The sequence below is a fragment of the Aulonocara stuartgranti genome, assembly GCF_965226115.1.
Source record: "Aulonocara stuartgranti genome assembly, chromosome: 13".
Classification (NCBI taxonomy): Eukaryota; Metazoa; Chordata; class Actinopteri; order Cichliformes; family Cichlidae; genus Aulonocara; species Aulonocara stuartgranti.
Window position 1 is genome coordinate 32,065,903 of NC_138949.1, and position 22,313 is coordinate 32,088,215.

Below are 22,313 nucleotides of genomic sequence, written 5' to 3' on the forward strand. Positions count from 1 at the left end.
TCTGCAATCTGGTAGAAGGTTCCGCATCTTCCGGGCAAGGACAGAGAGACTCAAGAGGAGCTTCTATCCCCAAGCCATCCGTGCCCTAAACACACACACCCGCCCTCTCACATCATCTATAACTGACTGAGACAGGACTCTCTTCCAGACACTCTAAACCAAGGCACAATGTACATTTCAATTCCTTTAATTTTAAATATGTTTATATTGTCTATCCTGTAAAATAGTCAGATGTCTATTCATATTAATGTACAGAATTCACCTGCTTGCTGCTACTACTGCACATTCACCCAGTGTGTATACTATGTATACTATATATATATATATATATATATATATATATATATATATATATATAATAAATAAATAATGTTCTTCCTCTACACCCCCCCCCCCCCCCCCAATTTTTGCACATGTCGAGGAGCGTGTCAGGCTACATTTCACTGTGTGTTATACTTGTATAACTATGCATGTGACAAATAAAGAACCTTGATACATATGAAATTATCTGGCCTCTAAGATAGGCCTTTAATGCCTCCCATACAACAGTCATTTTCATCCCTTGGGTTTGATTTGTCTCTAAGAAAAACTGTATTTGCTCAGAGACCTTTTTTTTTTAAATGAGTCTTTAGTTAGGAGTAAAGGATCAAGTCGCCAGGCCGGTTTTTGACTTAAGCGTTCATAAAAATTTACATCTAATTGTACTGGACTGTGGTCTGAGATAACAATAGAGTTGTATTGGCAATCTAAAACCTTGGGAAGAATTCTACTATCTACAACAAAAAAAATCGATCCGTGAGTATGACCGGTGCACTGGTGAGAAAAATGAGAATTGTTTAGATGTAGGATTTTTGTCCCTCCAGGGGTCAAAAAAAGCATAAGATTGCATAAAGGATTTAAGAACATTACCCGCTTTTGAAATTTTGCTATCAGGTTTTGGGTTTGATCTGTCAAGTTGAGGATTAAGTACGCAGTTAAAGTCACCACCCAGTATCAAATGGGACTCTGTTAAATCTGGCAGGTGTTTTAAAAAGGTACAATAAAAATTTGGGTCATCCCAGTTTGGTCCATATACATTAGCAAGAATGACTTGTTTCCCATACAACCTGCCCTGTATAATAATATATCTCCCTCTGGTATCCGCCACAGTTGATAGTGGAATAAATGGAATCCCCTTCCTAATTAGAATAGCCACACCCCGTGATCTATCCTCAAATTTTGAGCTAAATATTTGGCTTACCCATGTTTTTTTTAGTTTAATTTGTTCACTTGATCGGAGGTGTGTTTCCTGCAGATATACAACATCGGATCTCAATGATTTTAAATGAGTAAAAACCCTTGTGCGTTTAACCGGATTATTTATACCTTTAACATTCCATGTTATAAAACGAAGAGGCAGATGACTTTGCGAGCTTGCCATTCAGGTACCAAAATGCAGGTGCAGAAAAAATATGTCCCAACCTCTGGAACCCCCCCAAAAGAAAGAGGGGGAGAAGGAAAAAAAAAAAAAGGGAAAAAAATAAATAAAACGAGCCTCAAAACCCCATGCTGATCTACTATTATCCCTGAGATCGCAACCCTCCAGGCTAGGATAGCACAGTGACTAAACGTACTGTTAACCCTCAAACAGCCCCTCAACTGGGCAAATATATAACATTTAATAACTAAACAAAACTCCAAAACTTATATTTTCCACTTTCCCCGTGTTTATTCTAATCAAATGCCCCAGAATAACAGCAATATCTCGAACATATCAAAAATCGGAACGAAGAAGGAAGGCAGAGTATTCATAATCAATTAAATCAAAAATCATTCTACCTTCCGGCCTTTTATGACTATGGCCCAATTATTTACTTGACATCTCCCCAGCACCGACGTATAACTATGTCCCTTGAGTTCAAGCAATCACACATGTGGAGTCCAACTTATCTTTTCTCACACGGCTGTACCTCTCACGGCCGTCGTAAGTCTTTTTTGATAAAGTCTATTGCAGCCGCTGGGTCGGTGAAACGATTGTCCTGTCCCGTCGGTGAAGTGATGCGGAGAACAGCTGGAAACAAAAGTCCAAACTTAACGCCAGCCTCGGAGCAAACGTTTAGCCTCCATAAAAGCAGCTCGTTTCTTTGCCACCATTGCTGTAAAATCAGGAAAAATGCTTATCTTCATGTCCTGCAGCAGCAACGGCTGCGACTTGGCGGCCCTTCGGAACACCTCTTCCTTGTCTTGGTAATAGTGAAACTTCACCACGATCGCCCTGGGGGAGTTTCCCTGTTGACCCAAGCTTCGATGAGCGCGGTCCAGCATCGGAGTAAAGTCGAGGCCCAGTATGTCTTTCAGCATTGTAGCAATAGCTGCCGTAGGTTTCCCGGTGTTTTCAAAGCCCTCCTTCACCCCTACAATGCGTGCATTGCACCGGCGTTGTCGCCCCTCGATGTCGTCCAACTTGCTGGTCAACTTAGCAACGTCCGATTTCAGCTTGCTAACCTCGTTTTCCAACTCCACTGTCCGGTCTGAAGAAGTATTCAAGTCAAGTCAACTTTATTTGTCAATTCTGCCACATGTACAGGACATACAGAGAATAGAAATTTCGTTACTCTCAAACCCTAGTGATTAAAAAATGCAAATAAAATAATTAAAAAGTAAAAATTTTAATAAATACAATACAATTTTACGTATAACAAAAAAAAAGCTATACAATATACAACATTCAAAGCAAACTCAACACTTTCCAAACGGGTCTCTTGCTTCTCCAGATCTTCTTTGATTGTGTCTATTTTATCATTTAAATCTTTCGTGCTTGAATCGATACGGTCCAATATCCTCTTTTCAGAGCTAGCAATAGCTCTCATAATCTCACTCATGTCATGGGGTGGTGCCTCCGGTCTGTCCTCAGCATGGTCCGAGGCTTTTGCGGCCTGCTCTTTCCCCGATCTAGTTTTGCTCATATTTCGTACACCGTAGCCTTGAAGATGTAAAAAGTGCCTCAGAGCAGCACACGGGCGTGTTATCGTACTGTTGTTAAAAGTTCGTTAGCTTTGGAGCAATGGAATTATGAAAAAAGTTAGTCCATTGAGGAGCCCTGTACAACACGTCTTCACATGGCTACCAGACACGCCCCCCGTCATTTTGTTATTATTCAATTCAGAACTGCCCAGACCAGACACAGTGACGTTTCACCAGAATCCCTTTGATCTCTGATCTTCTTTATGACATCAGCACCCGAAAACCTATAAATAGGGGAGAGGTTCTCACTCTTGTCAGTCTTTCAAAGAGAGTGGAAGAATTCACTAGGCAGGAAAACACTTAAACTACTCGAAACTTCCGTTTCTGACACAGTTGACCGTCTTTTTAAAAAATCTTTTAGTTAGTACAGAGATTTAGCATCAACTTCAATTTGAAATATGAGTCTGTCAAATCCTGTTGTATGCAACATGAGAGCCGAGAACGAAAAACTTCAACAGCAAATCAAAGAGCTGAAAAATGAGAATAAAACTCTCAAACAACAAAACTCTACCATACGTGACCTTAAAGTCGAGAACGCCGACCTTAAGGAGCAAAAAAGAGAGCTCATAAATGAGAACAAGATTCTCCAAAAAAACATTGAAGTTCTCTTCAAACGAAGTGGGTTCTCTAAAAACAAGAGGAAAAGAGACCTGCAACTAGAGAATGAAACAATTCACTTCAAAATTCAAGAGCTGGAATATTGTAACCAAATTCTAAAGGATTTAAACAGCTCCAAAACCAAAGAGATCCAGCAACAGAAAGAGGTGATGCAGGAAATGGAGGCAGAAATCAGAGAGTTGCAAAGCAGCAAGACAGGCTTGGTTATAAAAGTGGGAGACAACCCGTCTTTAAGAGAGGAAAATGATGTGACGGTAAAACGCATGTGTGAGCTGAAAAGGGACTTTGAAAAGGAAAAAGATGACATGCAACAGGAAATACAGGCTGTTAAAACTGAGCTCCATCAGGCAAACACAGCCTTTAAAGAGTTACAAGAGAGTGAAGAAAGAAAAAGGATCATGAATGAGGAAAACAAAACAACGGACAGTGAACAGCTCAGACAGACCCTGGAACTCCAATGCTTTGCACATGAAATTGACATATTGAGGCATAACGAACTTCTTGAACAGGACCTCCAGGAGCTTTCCAAAAGGAGTGGTGATTCTCAAAAAGAACTGAAACCACACGATGAGGGTGTGAAAGGAGAATCACGGATCTCCAAAGCCACTGAGAAAGACTCCCAACATGATTTTAACGTGACCAACAGAGAAAAGGAGTTTTTGTACCATCAATTTGAGGCAGTGAAAAGAGAGCTCCTAATTGAGAACAAAATTCTCCAAAGAAACGCTGAAGTTCTCTTCAAACGACGTGGGTTCTCTAAAAACAAGAGGAAAAGAGACCTGCAACAGAAAGAGGTGATGCAGGAAATGGAGGCAGAAATCGGAGAGATGCAAAGCAGCAAGACAGGCTCGGTTATAAAAGTGGGAGACATGGAAAAGGACAACCAACATGATTTTAACAAGACCAACAGAGAAAAGGAGTTGTTGTGCCATGAATGTGAGGCACTGAAAAGAGAGCTTGTCAAGAAAAATCTGTGTAATGTACAGGAAGCCTTGAAAACAAGACATGGCGTTGGGAGTCTGAGCTTGGGTTTGCAAAGTTTCACAGGAAGCACATAACAATCTGATAAACAACTACGATGTCCAAGTTGACATACTCAAACAACAAAATAAGGCCTTAGAAAATACGGTTAGCGACCTTACCAAAAAGATGTGGAATGGACGGGAAGCGATGAGACAAATGGAAAAGAACTTTCAAGAACAAAGGAAGCTACTCGAAAATCTCCGAGGAGAATTCGAGGAAATTTAGCACAACTAGGACTTTGGCCCTCCCTATTAAACCTGGTTAACGCAGGTTCAATAGGGCTATAACTCAGACAATGGAAGTTCATTTGATTTAATTGGCCCAAAATGAGTGACTGCACCCAGACACTCAGTAGCAAAAGAATTACAGAGATTCAAGAGAGAAAACTGTTTCTGCATAGACTCCTATAGTACTGCAAGTTGTGTCATCGCTTGGTGTCCTGCATAGAGTGCAGGTTTAAGGTATCTACGTATCTTTCAGAATTAGAAGCTATGCTGCGTCAGGGGTTATAACAGCTGTGCCCCCCCCCCAACCGGTCGAGGCAGATGGCCGCCCCTCACTGAGCCTGGTTCTGCCGAAAGTTTCTTCCTGTTAAAAGGGAGTTTTTCTTTCCCACCGTCACCAATGGCCTTGATGACTGATAACCTTCACAGACACTGTCATCAAGGGTTTGCTCACAGGGGATCATCTGATTGTTGGGGGGTTTTCTCTCTTATATTGTATGGTCTTTACCTTACAATATAAACAGCCGAGAAGCGGCTATTTTTGCGATCCGGTGCTTTAGAAATACATCTTAGCTGAACTGAACTCCATAACATCTGGACCGAAATGCCTACACACAACGGTAGGCATTTCAATCAAGAGCTCTGTCCAAAACGTTCAATGACAAGCATCAGCACCAGGATTGTTTTTTAGCTCACCAACAGTTTTTTATTGTAACTGCAACTTTGTAAGACTGGGTTGGGAGATGTTCTTGTGGTGAGCTTTTATTCACATAATTGGTTTCTTTAATAGTGAAATAAAATTAATTTGTATAACTGGAAACAGCGTTCTCATGTGTGATTATCACATTGTATTCTTTAAACCATGTAACAGAATATATAATATATATAATTTACTCATAGTAATATTAATATCTAATGTGACTGAGTTTCCTCATCTCTACTTATGTGCCGATGTGTTCACTGAGGCCATTGTATGGTCCATTTTGGCTGCATTTCCATGTTTTAAACATGAAATTTGCTTATTTAAAGGGTGTCTCATGTATCTCTTATGCAGAAATATGTGTTGCCTAGCTGGACAAATGTAGCACAGGTCTACTATTATTGGCCTAATGTATTTTACCAATCATTTCAGCATCCAGATAATCTCTTTCATACTCCCTTAGATGAATTTAGCCTGGTTGTCATGAAATAGGCATTTGAAACAATAACTACCAGTATCTTCGAATGTGTGTGATTTCACTAATCCTACACATTCTTTGCAAGACAACTGGGTGCTTTTATGTAAAGAATGATCTGAGAACACTGAGGCTAATGAAGTAACAAGAGAAACATAGTAAGTAGTCTTTCAGTTTGCATGATCAATTTGGATTATTGTTCATTTTCATTTACCATGTCAACATGTTTTAGAGCAACGTTTTCTGATTTTGAGCTCTTTTAGGTGTAAGTCATCGTCAGTGATTACCCTAAGCCCAAAGCAACACCAAACATGGGCAACCAAAATGCATCATTTTGTTAGCATGTAATTGTTCTCCCAATTCTTAGAAATCAGGAAACAACAAAAATAACAATTTTAACTTACAGACATGAAACACTCCCCCACCCTGGAAAAAAGTCCATTTTGCCTTTTACAAAAATATAAGGTTAGTGTAATGTTAGATTTTGCATTAATACCTATGACTGAGACCTCAAAGGTAATTCCTCGACTGCTTCAGTAACAGCCTGGTTGATTTTAACAAGTTAAGTAAATTTGCGGTCAATTTAGACTCAATTCAAAATCTCCTACTTGGGACGAACACTAAATGTAAATAGCTGACTTTCTAAATAAACCTATCCATCTTTGCAAGGTCCATTTTTGCTTTCACTAAATTCCAAATGTTTAGCCATAATTAGCTTAGCTGTCCTACTCTTGTTACTGCTCTTTCCTACTGCTGTTACAATCAAATGAACATCTCTGCAAAGATAAATTAGCTGAGACCTTAGGTTGATGGTAGTTACTAGCAAACATACAAACTTACATACACTATATAGTACAGTTCTATGATACATCACCAAATAGAACAATTTGTGGCAATGCAGACAAGCAGAGAAACATGCACAACATTGCTTCAGTCTCATAGCTACATGCAGCACAGTCAGTCCACCAAATCATCAAGCACTTAAAGTACCATTACTCATTAAAGACAGAAGGAAAATCACACTGCAACTCGATACACCTGGACAAGAAGCAAACTGGTAAGAGGGCTGATTTTACATTGACAGTTTACATTCAGGACTACGCTGCTATTGCTTTTCTTTGTTGTAACTTTTAAACTTTTTAAAATTTCTCTTCCCATTCAAATGAATGGCAAAATCTTCAAATCTCTTCAAACCTACCCTACTCTGAAACTTAACTACTTCAGAGTATGCAATAAGGTTGATTGTGTTCATCTGGACGTTGTGTTTTCAGTGGGAGAAACGCTACGTCATTCATCCAAGTGACTTCTTCACTTTTAGTCTCATTCACATTGCATTTTTGCTCGCAAATAATTTTCTAGTTCATGTTAGTATGTTATGTTTACAATGTCCACTGCCTTTTTTAAGCAAGCTACTGGAAAGCACACAAAATATTCATGAATTGTATGTAAAATTATTTTGTGAAAAATAATTATTGTTTTTTCCATCTCCCTTCACTCTTTGGCTCACCTTGTTCTTCCTGATCTTGTACAATCTCTTTGTCCTCTCCCTCTGATTTGAATTGATTAGGTAAATTAATAGTGAATTTAGACAAAATTAAACATCTGCTACTCTAACAGCCATCTTTCTATACACACACATCCCTCTTTACAATTTAGTCACAACAAAAAGTTACTTTGACGAGATTTAAGCATTAAAAGCTCGCTGGTCAGTCATCTCCATGTGTTCTGTCCTTGGTCTTTCTCCCATTGCTCATCTTCTTAGCTTGGCCTGGATTTACTGAAGGGCTCCTAAATGTGGATTCCATTTATGTAAAATCATACTAACTCTTCACCACAATTATATATTTTAACTGTAGGCAACACTAACTAACTGTCAGAGAGCCTGACAGATGCTTACGGCACATCAGTTGACCAATCTAGTATTTGCCAAAGCTTCACAATGACATGTTTTTGTTTTTTTTGGTTTGTTTGTATAAAAGTCAACCCGACACACTGTTATGTTGATCACTCTGGACGAGTGTTTGTTGAAGCACCACACATATGGCTTTCATGGTTTGCCAACCTGTTCACCAACTCTCCGGTTGGTCTTCTGCACATGCTCCTGCTCTCCAGGCGGCAAATGCTGCTCCTCTAGGCCGAAAAAAGTGCATCTTCCCGGGGTACGATCACCGGGGACTCCTTTTTCCAGCACACACGTGACAACAAATACGTCATTTCCTGTTGACCAAAAAAAAAAAAAAAAAAAAAAAAATGCACCCTCTCACGGTCCTAGGGACCGAAAATGGTCCCGCCCGATCAGCGGGCGAAGCCGCTGCTGCACGCCGGGAATCAGGCTTCCTTTCCCGCAGGTCTGTTTAAGCAGCCCGCTGTTTTCCAGCAGGGGTCAAATGTGAAGCAAGGGCGCCACCCGGTGGACAAATAAAAAAATTACAACTCTAAGGCCTCCTCCAAAATGAAAGTGAAACTTAAACATCGACGATCCCTTTGACCGTAATTAATTTGCAGTGAAAAATAGCATTTATAATGGGTTTCAAGGGGCAGAAATCGGCCACGAGGTTCGATAGTGGATGTATGCCTTTTATTCAGCCATTTAAGCTCATTTAAAAAACTCAGACTGAAATTTTAAAATAAAATGGGAAAAAAAAATACATGTTTGAAAATTTGGCTATACTCCATTAAAAACTACGGAAGAGGATTAGGGCCACTGGAAAAAAACAAAACAATTCTGACTTTAATCTCAGAATTCTGAGATTAAAGTCAGAATTCTGACTTTAATCTCAGAATTCTGACTTTTTTTTTTTTCTGAGATTAAAGTCAGAATTCTGACTTTTTTCTCAGAATTCTGACTTTTTTCTCAGAATTCTGACTTTTTTCTCAGAATTTAATCTCAGAATTCTGACTTTAATCTCAGAATTCTGACTTTAATCTCAGAATTCTGACTTTAATCTCAGAATTCTGAAAAAAGTCAGAATTCTGACTTTAATCTCAGAATTCTGACTTCTTTTTTTCAGAATTCTGAGATTAAAGTCAGAATTCTTTCCTTTTTTTTTTCCAGTGGCCCTAATCCTCTTCCGTAAAACACAGTGGAAATGGTGTGGAATTAAAAAACGCAAAGGCCACGAAATGGTCCCAGGTTCTACAGAGGGTTAAACACTTTGTTCTCCTGCAGGTCCAGTCCTGTCGCCACAGAAACAAGTCCTGACCCATGTACCTGGAACCATAGAAGAAGAATAAAATAATAAATGATATTTAAAAAAAAGACCTTAAATCCCACAACATAAAAACATTTCGACCAATGAAATGCTTTAGAGTGAAGGACAGCAGTGAATCGCCGCTGACGTGGATTTATGCACAGCTGCAGGTGAGCTCACCTCACTGAAGGATGCATTTTTTCTTTTTCTTCAAACGCTTTCTTCCTGTGTGGCCTTCTGGAGATCAAAGAGAGGATACGATTGGTCGGTTTCTAGATATAAAGCTTATTTCATCATCAACACTAAAGGATGTTCTATCATCGTCTTAATGAGACCTTACAGCCTGAGCCTCAGCTCACCATGTCACAGGAAACACTAATGTTCAGGAACAGGAAGTGACCTCATAGACTCAGAGCTACATCACAACAGCCAGACTGACCCGGCTACATCACCATGGTATGGCAATCTCGACTCCACTCAACTGTAATCTGCGGCCGAGTCTCCGTCACTCTGCTGCAAACACTGAACACAACTTGATCTGTGTGGGTGGGCTGTGGGACAGGAAGCATTAAAATTTCCATGTTTCAGAAACAAACAGCAGCACTGAGCGTGCTCAAAGCCTGAAGCAGAGAGCACAGCGCCTCACTCTACCTGCTGGGCTGGTGTCTAAGGTGTTTGATGCGTTCCGGGGAGCAGAATCTTCCGGGTTAGGATCTTTGCTCCTGTTGACCTGGGTCACATCCTGCTGACTAGCTGTGTGCTGGACTTCCTGCTGCGCCGGTCTGGTGTCCACTTCAGACTCCGGACCCTGGACCTCAGCTGCGGGGCGTTCACAGAGGGCCTGGAGCTCTGAGGCAGCTCTGTCTGGCTCTGCTGGCTCCGGTTCTGGTCTGGTTCCAGCAGGTGGATGTGTGGGAGTCCGGACCTCCTCCCGAGGCTTCTCGGGAAAATCTGGCTTATCTTGGGCCGGTGACATCTGCGTGACCCCGGGGTGACCTGAAAAGGAGAACTTGATCAAACGAGCAGTAGTGACAAGAAAGTCTGCAGAAGTCCTGCCGGGCTCTCACCTTCGACCCCACCGTCCGGCTCTGCCCGTGGGCTTGTCTTCCTCAGCCTGCAGCCCTTCCTGATCTCGGCCAGCAGGTTGTCGACGGTGCATCCTTCGTCCCAATTGGCCATGTCTGTCCTAACTGCAGCACAGACACACGTTCCCCTGTGAGCTTAGCGCACGTGTCACAAACAACAGGTGAAAGCTGTCACTGCATCACCTGACAGCCTCACAGGTACAGCAGCATTTAATCTTTACAAACTTTCTTCTCGTCCTGATGCTGTCACATCATTTCCTTTAAATATTCAGCTGCTGATAAACTGTTGCAGAAAAATGTTGCTGATGTCAGCTATTGATTCTCGACCTGTCCGTCACCGGCCCTTCACATGTCTCACCTGTTCTCCACTTGCACTTGACCTGTCCTTCACCTGCCACACCTGGAGAGACAGGTGAGGGACACCTGTCTCTCCATTTAAGGAGGGAGGATTTAAGGTGAAATAATGGTGTCTGACTTGCTGATCTTTCTGGTGGGGGCTTCTTCTCTCAGTTTCCTCCCTTCCTCCAACCTCTTCCTCCTCTTCTCCTGCTCCCTGTGACCTTCGTTCTCCTGATCGAAGAATAAAAGGAACACACAGTTCAAACTTCAGCAGGCTAACCGGCCCCCCAGAGAGGGCGGAGCTTAACATTTACAGGGAAACAGGACTAATGTGTGGCAGCTACCACACTTTGTCACGGTTCAAGTCAGAGCCGATTGGCTGGCTGAGACATAGTTTAAATGACACATGCAAACGTGCGGCAGGGTATGAGTCCTGCAGACTGAGCCGCACTGCGATTGGCGCTGACCTTGAGGGTTCGAAGGAAGAGGTCTCTGAATGCCTTGATGGTGCTGAAGAGCTCTTCGAGGGAGAAGCTGCTGCTGTCCTCACAGAGGTAGGCGGACAGGTGCTTCCTCTGCTCCTCCACAGATGACAGCAGGAGTTGCAGCTGCTCAACAGCCTGCAGGCTCTCCTGGTAACACCACATAAGAACAACAGGTAAGTTCACCTGGAACAGCAGGTCTGTCCCACTAAAACGGTGTCAGTGAGTGTACAGACTGGATTTATCTGCCCGTAAAGGTGACAGCCTCATCCTGAGTGACTCACCTGTATGGTGGACAGGTACTGCTCCTTCATGTCGTCAGATGAGGAGGAAACGCTCCTCTCTGAGTTTTTCAGCCGTTTGTTTAGAGTCTTTGTTTCAGACTGAATAGAGTCCAAGCTGAGCCTGCAGGTGGAGTCAGAGGGCAACATTTAACACCGCTGCAGGCGAAACACCTGAGCTACCACGTCACAGACTCCACCCAGCAGTCTGTACGTGACTGAACTCCTATATGTGTTTACCCAGCAGCCTTTGCACAGATCTCCAGGTCATCGGGCAGGTTGAGCAGGTCGGGGTGATTCTCTTCAGCCTCCTAAGGGTCACAAACAGCAGCAACTGAATTATTATGAGAATACTGCAGTATTCCCCAGTATTCGTAGTATTCCCAGCATTACCTGCAGGATGTGGTGCAGCAGCGTGACTCTCGACTTGTTGGATTTGGTTTCGGTCAGAATTCTGACTTTAATCTCAGAATTCTGACTTTAATCTCAGAATTCTGACTTTAATCTCAGAATTCTGACTTTTTTTTTTCTGAGATTAAAGTCAGAATTCTGACTTCTTTTTTTCAGAATTCTGAGATTAAAGTCAGAATTCTGACTTTAATCTCAGAATTCTGACTTTTTTCTCAGAATTCTGACTTTAATCTCAGAATTCTGACTTTAATCTCAGAATTCTGACTTTAATCTCAGAATTCTGAAAAAAGTCAGAATTCTGACTTTAATCTCAGAATTCTGACTTCTTTTTTTCAGAATTCTGAGATTAAAGTCAGAATTCTTTCCTTTTTTTTTTTTCCAGTGGCCCTAATCCTCTTCCGTAAAACACAGTGGAAATGGTGTGGAATTAAAAAACGCAAAGGCCACGAAATGGTCCCAGGTTCTACAGAGGGTTAAACACTTTGTTCTCCTGCAGGTCCAGTCCTGTCGCCACAGAAACAAGTCCTGACCCATGTACCTGGAACCATAGAAGAAGAATAAAATAATAAATGATATTTAAAAAAAAGACCTTAAATCCCACAACATAAAAACATTTCGACCAATGAAATGCTTTAGAGTGAAGGACAGCAGTGAATCGCCGCTGACGTGGATTTATGCACAGCTGCAGGTGAGCTCACCTCACTGAAGGATGCATTTTTTCTTTTTCTTCAAACGCTTTCTTCCTGTGTGGCCTTCTGGAGATCAAAGAGAGGATACGATTGGTCGGTTTCTAGATATAAAGCTTATTTCATCATCAACACTAAAGGATGTTCTATCATCGTCTTAATGAGACCTTACAGCCTGAGCCTCAGCTCACCATGTCACAGGAAACACTAATGTTCAGGAACAGGAAGTGACCTCATAGACTCAGAGCTACATCACAACAGCCAGACTGACCCGGCTACATCACCATGGTATGGCAATCTCGACTCCACTCAACTGTAATCTGCGGCCGAGTCTCCGTCACTCTGCTGCAAACACTGAACACAACTTGATCTGTGTGGGTGGGCTGTGGGACAGGAAGCATTAAAATTTCCATGTTTCAGAAACAAACAGCAGCACTGAGCGTGCTCAAAGCCTGAAGCAGAGAGCACAGCGCCTCACTCTACCTGCTGGGCTGGTGTCTAAGGTGTTTGATGCGTTCCGGGGAGCAGAATCTTCCGGGTTAGGATCTTTGCTCCTGTTGACCTGGGTCACATCCTGCTGACTAGCTGTGTGCTGTACTTCCTACTGCGCCGGTCTGGTGTCCACTTCAGACTCCGGACCCTGGACCTCAGCTGCGGGGCGTTCACAGAGGGCCTGGAGCTCTGAGGCAGCTCTGTCTGGCTCTGCTGGCTCCGGTTCTGGTCTGGTTCCAGCAGGTGGATGTGTGGGAGTCCGGACCTCCTCCCGAGGCTTCTCGGGAAAATCTGGCTTATCTTGGGCCGGTGACATCTGCGTGACCCCGGGGTGACCTGAAAAGGAGAACTTGATCAAACGAGCAGTAGTGACAAGAAAGTCTGCAGAAGTCCTGCCGGGCTCTCACCTTCGACCCCACCGTCCGGCTCTGCCCGTGGGCTTGTCTTCCTCAGCCTGCAGCCCTTCCTGATCTCGGCCAGCAGGTTGTCGACGGTGCATCCTTCGTCCCAATTGGCCATGTCTGTCCTAACTGCAGCACAGACACACGTTCCCCTGTGAGCTTAGCGCACGTGTCACAAACAACAGGTGAAAGCTGTCACTGCATCACCTGACAGCCTCACAGGTACAGCAGCATTTAATCTTTACAAACTTTCTTCTCGTCCTGATGCTGTCACATCATTTCCTTTAAATATTCAGCTGCTGATAAACTGTTGCAGAAAAATGTTGCTGATGTCAGCTATTGATTCTCGACCTGTCCGTCACCGGCCCTTCACATGTCTCACCTGTTCTCCACTTGCACTTGACCTGTCCTTCACCTGCCACACCTGGAGAGACAGGTGAGGGACACCTGTCTCTCCATTTAAGGAGGGAGGATTTAAGGTGAAATAATGGTGTCTGACTTGCTGATCTTTCTGGTGGGGGCTTCTTCTCTCAGTTTCCTCCCTTCCTCCAACCTCTTCCTCCTCTTCTCCTGCTCCCTGTGACCTTCGTTCTCCTGATCGAAGAATAAAAGGAACACACAGTTCAAACTTCAGCAGGCTAACCGGCCCCCCAGAGAGGGCGGAGCTTAACATTTACAGGGAAACAGGACTAATGTGTGGCAGCTACCACACTTTGTCACGGTTCAAGTCAGAGCCGATTGGCTGGCTGAGACATAGTTTAAATGACACATGCAAACGTGCGGCAGGGTATGAGTCCTGCAGACTGAGCCGCACTGCGATTGGCGCTGACCTTGAGGGTTCGAAGGAAGAGGTCTCTGAATGCCTTGATGGTGCTGAAGAGCTCTTCGAGGGAGAAGCTGTCAATGAGATGTCCTCACTAAGATAATAAAACGAGTGTGTGTGTGCACACGTGTGGTATCCCATGATTCCATGCTGTAAGTTCAGAGCCTGTGAGAACAGGCTGGGCGGGGACGATAAGATCTGCAGCGTCTGAGGTTCAGCTGTTTGTTATGGTGTATCTGCAGTTACGCCCTGATGGTACACAGACCACGTCGTCGTTGCTCTCACCTGGCAGCGAGGAGCTGTGGTGGAGCTTTGTGAGCTCTCTGCTGACTTAGGTAATCAGCCAGTGGCTTTCAGTTTGAGCTGTTCTGCTTGTCATGTTAGCCTTGAAACTAAGTGAAACTGACTCGCACTTCCTTTTGCTAACGTCCTGCCGATAAAGCTTTTCAAACCGACCCAAATGGCCTGCTCATGTCTCCCCATCCAGCTCATGCGACATCTGTTGGTTCGTCCATCAAGCAGGTAAACATGCCCCTCTAAACAAATGAAATCAGCCAAGAGAGCCTCTGAAAGTGACCTGGACCTACAGCAACATTTAACTGTTTATATGACTGAGCGCCAACTGTCCTGACTGCCATCGTGAGGCAGAGTTCAGATTACTTAAACTGATCTCATGAAATCACAAATCACCTCAGAGGAGACCGAGAAGGAAGGGAAAAAAGGAAAAAAGGAAGGACAGGAAGGAAATAAGGAGAGAGGAGGAAGTGGACGAGGACATGAGCATACCTTGTAGTTGTCGAGTGCATCGAAGACGAGGTGGTGTCCCCGAGGGTCGAAGACGGCAAGAGCAGCCAGCAGCTGGAACAGCTGCATCTTCACCATGACATTGGACGTGTCGAGAGCTGAGGGCATATAGGAGGAGGTGGAGTTACCGCTTTCATAAGTAATGACTGAGTCGTCATCTTCACCTCACAGGTACACCGGCTACCTGCTTAGCTTAGGCTGGAACAGCCACCTGAGTCTACCTGTTGCTCAGGGTAGCGTGTAAATATGATTTTAAGGTGGTTTTAAGGCAGATCTGCTTCATTCTAACTTTCTGGTCCTCCACCCACCTTGAGCCAGCATCCTGATGTAGCCCTCGTTGTCCAGGATGAAATGCAGCCCTGCGGACGAGTTCATGATGGTCCGGACACAGCTGACGCAGGTGAGCTGCAGCAGAGCATCGGCGATGTGGGCGCAGCCGCGGCCCGACAGAGCCTCCAGCGCCTCCAGCAGGAGGTCCAAACCCTGTAGTTCAAGGAACTGCACCATCCATGACTGATTACTCACCTCCAGCCGCCGCTGCAGACCCGAGTAGTTCACCACTGTGGGAACCTGGAGGGGCAGAGTGACCATCGGTCAGAGCTGTGAGACGCCCTCTCCTTCCCCTGCAGGACTCCTGAGGTTCTGCTTCTTTCCTACCTGCAGCAGTCGGATGCAGAGCTCGGGGTCAGCGTTCTCCAGATTGGCCTCCACCTTGCCGTCAGTGACTGTGGCGGGGCCTCTGGTCAACTGGTCCTTTACCGCCCCCCATTTGGTACTGGTTGCCATGATGACAGGCTAAAGGTTTTACCGATGTTTGAGCTGACGAGGGTTAAAACAGATACAGGTAATCAATCACAAACAATCAATGACATCATCATCTTTTTAACGTCCATGACAAGCAGACCTGACACAAGCGATGACATCACGCCCGTGTCAGCCTGCCTCGGGCTCACAGTTTCACATTCATTAACACATCTCTGAGTCACAAACTGAGCTCCTCCAGTGGACGCCTTTATCTGCTCAGGAGGTCAGAGTCCTTTACTGTGATTGGACTCCATTTGGCTTTAGTTGTGTCATAAATTATTATTTGAATTATGTTCCTGACTGACAGCTCGAGTACACTTCTGATGTGGACCAGTTTTAACTTGGTTTTATTCAGCTCCGAATCAAAGCTCCAAATCACAACAACAGTCACCTTGAGATGCTGTACTGTCTTTGTACTCTCAACAACCATATGAGTAAGAAGTTTTGTGACAGTGGCAAGGAAAACCTCAATTTTAACAGGAAGAAACCTCCAGCAGAGCCAGGCTCAGACCAGTTTGGGAGAGGGAAGGAAGACAGGACAAAGGCACTCTGTGGAATGCATGAATAACAAGAAACAGAGAAAAAGAAGAAGAATGCAGTGAATCAGGCTGAAGGATCAGCTGATTAACAGACTGATAATAAAGCACATGATTGGCTCCAGTAACAGAAAAATAAACACGAAGCGCTCACAGCTATCGTGGCTGTGATTTGGAAAGTGAATGAATCAGACTGAAGGCTACGTGAATCCTGCACTCAGTGTGTTGCAGAGTCTTCATCAGTGAAGAAGAGTGACTGCACGTCACAGCGTGGTGGGTGAAATATGTCAGCTATGTGGTATTTCTGGTATTCAGTGCGTGTGCATGTCCTGACAGCTGAGCACGCTCGCCACATTAACGCGCCGCTGTGAGAAAACCTGAACTTTAAACTTGAAAGGTGGAGTAGGTCAGTCACATGGTCAAAGGGTGTTTCCAGAGGCCTGGATTCAAATCTCCCCCGGGGCATTTGAATCCCTCCCCCCCATCCAGCCAGCCTTCCTGCGTCAGTAAAGCTTCAGAATATTAAACACAACCATGAAACTTTCAGACTCACTGCAACATGGTCCTAATAAAGTGAGCACTGACTGTGTAAACCAGCAGAAACACAGGCAGGAAATTCACCTGTAAAGGTGTGTGTGGGTGTGTGTGTGAGTGAAGACAGACTGACTGGGGGGAGAAATTCCTTCTCAGCAGATGAGCTCAGGATAAAGACTCTTCCTCTTTTTGGACAGATGCTTCATCGCTTGGTTAAACTGTGGCCTCCTCCTCACGCCCGGCAGCAGAACTTTAACCACGGAAACAAATGCTCCTCATCAGCAGCAGCAGGTTTCAGTCTTCAGAGAAGGACCAGCAAACAAACTCAGCACTAGTTGTTCCAGTATCGGGAAAAACTGAGGGATGATCCTTTAAACCTGAAGCTCAGGTGTTTGTCATCATTTAACAACTTAAACAGACCTTTCACTGTACACATGCGCATATCTGTCAGTGGTACACCCTCACAGAAGAACAAATGCATTGATCTCAGTGCTGATGGATCAATACAGTGATTGGATAAGAGCAGACCCGCATGCTCCGATTCAAAGGTTCAAAAGTTTAAACACAGTTGTGGCTAAAAACCGCTGACAGGTCGAGCTGTGCCTGCCAAACCGGACTCCCTTCAAAATTAATCGAATTTAGTGTCTGAGCTTCAGTTCACTCGGTGCTGTGGTGGGTTCGGCTCAGCAACACCGGCCGGAGGACGGAGCAGCTTCAGCCGCTCCGCTGCTCCCACAGGTACAGGTGTATTTCACCGGGAACAGAAGAAGCTCATCACACAAACTTACCTGGAATCTGTCACTTGTGTCAAGCCGGCCTCCAATTCGAGACTTGCAGTCAAGCCAGCCTCCAGTTTGTTTTACGTTCCCTGTGTATTCAAAGTATTACGGAATGGATGTGGAAACCAGATTTCAAAATAAAAGCCAACTTCGAGTGAATTAACAGGTATGTTAAGAACATAATAACATATAATTTAGGCTTTTTTTTTCCTTTTTCTTTTTTTTCAAACTCTAATGTTAGATCTATATGATAGTGATGGCCCGCTTGAAGCTGACGCTCCGGAGCGTGTGTCGAAAAAAACAACACACTGGTTCAGAAGCACTGTGTCGAGGCTTGCTTCGTTTGGCAAAAGTCACGTGACCAGTGACGTCCGAAGCTTCATTACGCACGTAACTGCTTCGGTACCTGATTCAAACGGATATAAGGAAGTGAATCATCCACGGGATTCGTGGAGTGTGTTGATGGTGACATAGAGCGAAGAGGTGATCATTCCACTGACAGATATGGAGCCAGCGAGGAAGAGAGGACGTTCTGGCGTGTGGGAATATTTTGAGTTGATTTTGCTCAATTCATTTTATCTGCCGAAGTGAAAAACCTGAAATGTCCAAAATCATGTTTTCATAATGTAAATCTCATTACAGCATATGACTTTAGGAACACTTCCATGTGAATTAAAGCTGATGAAGACTACAACAATGTATTTGACACTATACGTACATTACATTGCTACACAGTTTAGAAAATCATTTTGTTTATTGTTGTTAGGTGATAGTCTGCAGGACCCAGGAATACCTGCATATCTACCAGCTTGCAGTGCAGTTCCTGCACTCCACAGCCTCTTCTGTTCCATGCAAGTGGATTTTCTCCAAGGCAGGAGAAACTATTTCTAAGAAAAGAAACAGACTCAGCCAGCGCACAGTAACACTAATCCTCTTTTTAAATGTAAATTACAAAAGGGCTACCTGACATAGATCATGTTTTTACTTTGCAAGTTCTTGATTAGGGGTGGGTTTTGATTATTGCCTTTCTGATTACAATCCATGCTAAATTGGATAAATTTATATTGATTCATTACAATCCTGTGTCGATTTGTAAATTAACGTTATTATGCCTGAAACGCCAGCATCTCAGGTTAAACCTCACAACATGTCGTCAAACACCATACAGCTAAAACAGTACCTGGGAGCAGGTTTACGGATTCTGCATACAAACGTAAACACAGAGCGCGGACCCGACGCGTCAGAGTCAGATTTTGGTGTGTCGTCGGGTCCGCGCTGTGTTTGCCTCTTTTTTTTTTCGCTGGCTTCTGCAGCTGCAGGTTCATAACTCTCTGTTTACATCTCTAATTAAGTCTCACATGTGTCAGCTTTCTTTTAATAGATACGAAATTATGGATATATACTGATAGATGACCAGAATTGTAATATTTCTGACTGAGGCAAAACTTTCAAGATTCCAATCAAATTGAATCGGATCCTGTATCGAATCAAAATGATTCTACAAATCAGTAACGATGCAGCCGTACTCAGCCCCTAAGCATTTTCCCTTTCCAGTTCACAATCAATCCCACCCCTAGGTCAAAAATATGTATAGGACAATTGGCCTAATCTAATATTTTGTATGAACCTGTCCAGCTGTCCAGTGATTAAATGACAAGTAGATGGGGGCAGGACTCCACAGCAGGGGCATACTCCATAATGTGCTGTGCAGTCTCATATGTATATTGTATATGTTGCTCACTTATTGTATTTACCAACATAAAGGAGTTATGAGCAAAGAAAGGCCACACCATAGTGCATGTTTAAATAGGGAAAGTTTATTGATCAAAATGTATTACGCAAATACGCATTACATTTTTTTCAGCCCCCCAATCGAGAAAACAAAACCAATTACATGTTCAAAGCAACGGAACGGTGGCCCAATATCAGAGAGAACTCCACTCTTGAGTGAGCAGTGATGATTGAGTGTGCGTGTTAGTCCCCATAGGGAAATAGTTCCTCTGCATTTAACCCATTCACCCAGTGAATTTTTTATTGAGCAGTCCGTTTTATTTTGCAGATTCAAGCTGCTCTTCAAAATATTCGCCACCAGATGTCACCGGAGAGGACTGTGTTGAAAAGCTTCGAGTAATGAACCATTTTTCAATACAAGCTTCAGTGCTTCGGAAAGCTTCATTTGGCCATCACTACTATATGACACAGCCTTGTACCCTAATTGTGCCCTGTCACTATCAAGGCCATCTTATTTTGCCTTCCAAAATAAAAGCCTTTTCAAATTGTCCATATACGACCTACTCTTTTAACGATTTCAAAATGCTCTTAAATGAAAAATTCATGTTTCAACAGGATAATTCCACTTTAGATCAACAGTATACAGCCCCACAGTGATACCATATCAATATCAAGTCATTCTGATTTTGACTTCCAAAGTAAAAGCCTTTGACGATGTCAAAGTAAAAGCAGGAGTGACTAAAACAAGCTCTCTTCAATTATTTTGGGATGTTATTTACTTATCAATTGTGAAAAAATTGCTCTGAATAAACAGAGAAGCAAAAACGCTCATGAACTGGCGTGGAGAAAGACGTGTCTGTGTGAACAGGGAAAAAGCTGAACGTGGCGCGGCGCTTCCACGTGCAGTGTCTACCGTCACGAGTAAAAAGACTGCAACATTAACATTAGCATTGGAGGCTAAATAGAATTTTCGACACATCTCCTCCTCTATTAAAGCTCGTTTTCAGCAACCGAACACCAAGAAACATCAAGAAAACCTCACTGCGCCGATAGAATACCGTGAATTTTATATAAGTTTGAATAACTTACCGTTTGTGTAAAATACTCCAATGAGTACGGCAGGCATCCACCACGGTGTAACCAGCAGAAGCACATGGAAAATCGGCCCGGCAGAGCAAACTATTAATTGATCCACGGGTTTACCTGGGCAGAAGCCCAGGGGCCTGCCAAGTTAAATAACTCTCTTCAGAGTTCATTTGCTTGGACTTGAATAACACTGTTTAATAACTCCAACACTGAACACTATTTGAATCAGAATGTGTTAAAATGACACTTTGAGAGTGGAAATCAACTCTAACATCTTTAACCCTGAAATTTTAACACTCCAGTTTTTGCTGTGTATATTGTTTGATAGTTGGAGTCAGGCGAGTGTTGTTGTAGACTTTAAGTCGCTGTGCGAGTTAATATTGCTGGAGGAGTTTAAGAACTGTTTTCCTGAGCAGACAGTGATGTACCTGAGCATGCAGAAGGTGGCCACGTTACAAGAGGCAGCTGTCCTGGCTGAGGAGTTTGCCCTAACGCATAAGGCAGTGGAACAAATAGAATAGTGCTATTGTAAATTGTGTGAGAACATGATTGTGACTGTCCTGAGTGAAGTATTGCAAACTGTGGAAAGAGTGATTTTGAATGTTCTGAGTGAAGTATTTTGCAAGTGTCAGAGGCATAAAGTGAGACATGAGTAAGAAAGGGAATAGGAAGTGAAGCTGGGGTAACAGAGAGACAGACTGACAAGGGTGCAGACAGTAAACTGGATAGCAGAGGGTGATACTGCAGGTCACCAGCTGCCCCTAGGGGACACAAAATAAATAAAGTAGAATGAAAAAATATGAAATAATACTAAAAACCCTTTTAGTATTATTACATTTTTTTTGGTGGGCCAGACCCTAAAAGACCCTAAAACAGAAAAAGTCCAGTTTCCTGTTTTTGAAAAAAAAAGAGAAACCAAACACTCTTTATAGATAAACAATAATAAAGGTATGAATAAAGAATAAGAATAAATAAGTAACAATTAATGAAACTGAATGCATTCTGAGAATTATGAAAGATAATTCTTGAAAAATGCCTTAAACGTTAAAGGGAGCAGTTGCACATTAAACAGCATGGTGGATGGAGAATCACAAGCTGGGAAGTTCACCTGCAATATCACTGTGTCTGAGTGGACTCAGAAAGACTGTCTGAGTTTGAAATTTGCCACAGATGGAGTAAAGTTTCAACAGAAGAGACTGAAAAACAAGACAAGGCTGAAGAAAAACTGTAAAAAAAAAAGTATCACTGATAATGCACATCCCATACGGAAAAGAAATAGAACAAACTTATAAGTCTTGCATAAGATGTGGCCTACTTCATATAGTGAATCATATAAGTGGCCACTAATGAAAGTGGCCACTTTCTCATTACTTTCATATATTGTTTTAGTAAGCATCCAAAACATACAAGTTTCATTTATATAATTTTTCAAGGGATCTTGTATCTGTTTTCACTCTTGTATGCTTTTCATACATGTTTCACACAAGACAGATACAAACTTTATAAGATTTATATCTATCTTTTCCGTATGGGATGTCACAGCCATGAACTGCTGCGGGATGTGGGAGAGAAAGACAGCAGCAGACAGGAGGAAGAAGATAACAAGGAGGGAGAAGAGAACATAGAGGAACAATGAAGACTGTTTTTAGTGTGGGGACACGTGAAAATCAGGTTAAGGAAAACCAGGAAAAAACTGAGGCCGACTGACTTGGTGTGGAGGTTGAGAAAGGGTCAGAATATTGCAACATGTTTGATCTGGCTAATGTATTTTTCAGTAAAAAACATGTAATCCTGGCAGTTAGCTT

At 43.1% G+C, this 22,313-nt stretch overlaps 2 protein-coding genes across 4 annotated transcripts; both read right to left on the minus strand.

The window, feature by feature from the left end:
* Positions 1–9,008: 9,008 nt before the first annotated feature.
* Positions 9,009–11,992, minus strand: LOC309720237 (uncharacterized protein). Of its 3 annotated transcripts, XM_082556936.1 has the most exons (9): positions 11,815–11,983; positions 11,662–11,732; positions 11,425–11,545; positions 11,126–11,290; positions 10,302–10,889; positions 9,886–10,230; positions 9,717–9,785; positions 9,415–9,471; positions 9,009–9,254 (listed from the first exon to the last, which is right to left on the minus strand). In XM_082556936.1, exons 5-8 carry the CDS (start codon positions 10,411–10,413, stop codon positions 9,416–9,418), a joined length of 582 nt encoding a protein of 193 aa, XP_082413062.1. In that variant the 5' UTR covers positions 10,414–10,889; positions 11,126–11,290; positions 11,425–11,545; positions 11,662–11,732; positions 11,815–11,983; the 3' UTR covers positions 9,009–9,254; position 9,415. The 3 variants fall into 3 exon arrangements, 2 of the variants coding, with proteins under 2 accessions (XP_082413062.1, XP_082413063.1); XR_014280447.1 differs by lacking the exon at positions 9,717–9,785 and having other exon boundaries at positions 11,815–11,992; XM_082556937.1 differs by lacking the exon at positions 9,717–9,785 and having other exon boundaries at positions 11,815–11,979.
* A 2,359-nt stretch (positions 11,993–14,351) lies between these two features.
* On the minus strand, positions 14,352–21,380 carry LOC309720362 (inverted formin-2-like). The gene is made up of 4 exons (XM_082557214.1): positions 20,512–21,380; positions 15,696–15,857; positions 15,347–15,608; positions 14,352–15,136 (listed from the first exon to the last, which is right to left on the minus strand). The coding sequence occupies exons 2-4, from the start codon at positions 15,822–15,824 to the stop codon at positions 14,895–14,897; spliced, it is 633 nt and encodes a 210-aa protein (XP_082413340.1). The 5' UTR covers positions 15,825–15,857; positions 20,512–21,380; the 3' UTR covers positions 14,352–14,894.
* Between the last annotated feature and the right edge of the window lie 933 nt (positions 21,381–22,313).

Excerpts from the sequence above, each read along its gene's own strand:
- LOC309720237 (XM_082556936.1), bottom strand. The coding sequence starts at position 10,413 with ATGGCCAATTGGGACGAAGGATGCACCGTCGACAACCTGCTGGCCGAG. Across the intron at positions 10,231-10,301 it reads GCCGGACGGTGGGGTCGAAG|GTCACCCCGGGGTCACGCAG; the intron begins GTGAGAGCCCGG and ends TCTCCTTTTCAG. Across the intron at positions 9,472-9,716 it reads AGACTCGGCCGCAGATTACA|AAGGCCACACAGGAAGAAAG; the intron begins GTTGAGTGGAGT and ends TTTGATCTCCAG.
- LOC309720362 (XM_082557214.1), bottom strand. The coding sequence starts at position 15,824 with ATGGCAACCAGTACCAAATGGGGGGCGGTAAAGGACCAGTTGACCAGA. Across the intron at positions 15,609-15,695 it reads TCTGCATCCGACTGCTGCAG|GTTCCCACAGTGGTGAACTA; the intron begins GTAGGAAAGAAG and ends CTGCCCCTCCAG. Across the intron at positions 15,137-15,346 it reads CATCAGGATGCTGGCTCAAG|CTCTCGACACGTCCAATGTC; the intron begins GTGGGTGGAGGA and ends ATATGCCCTCAG.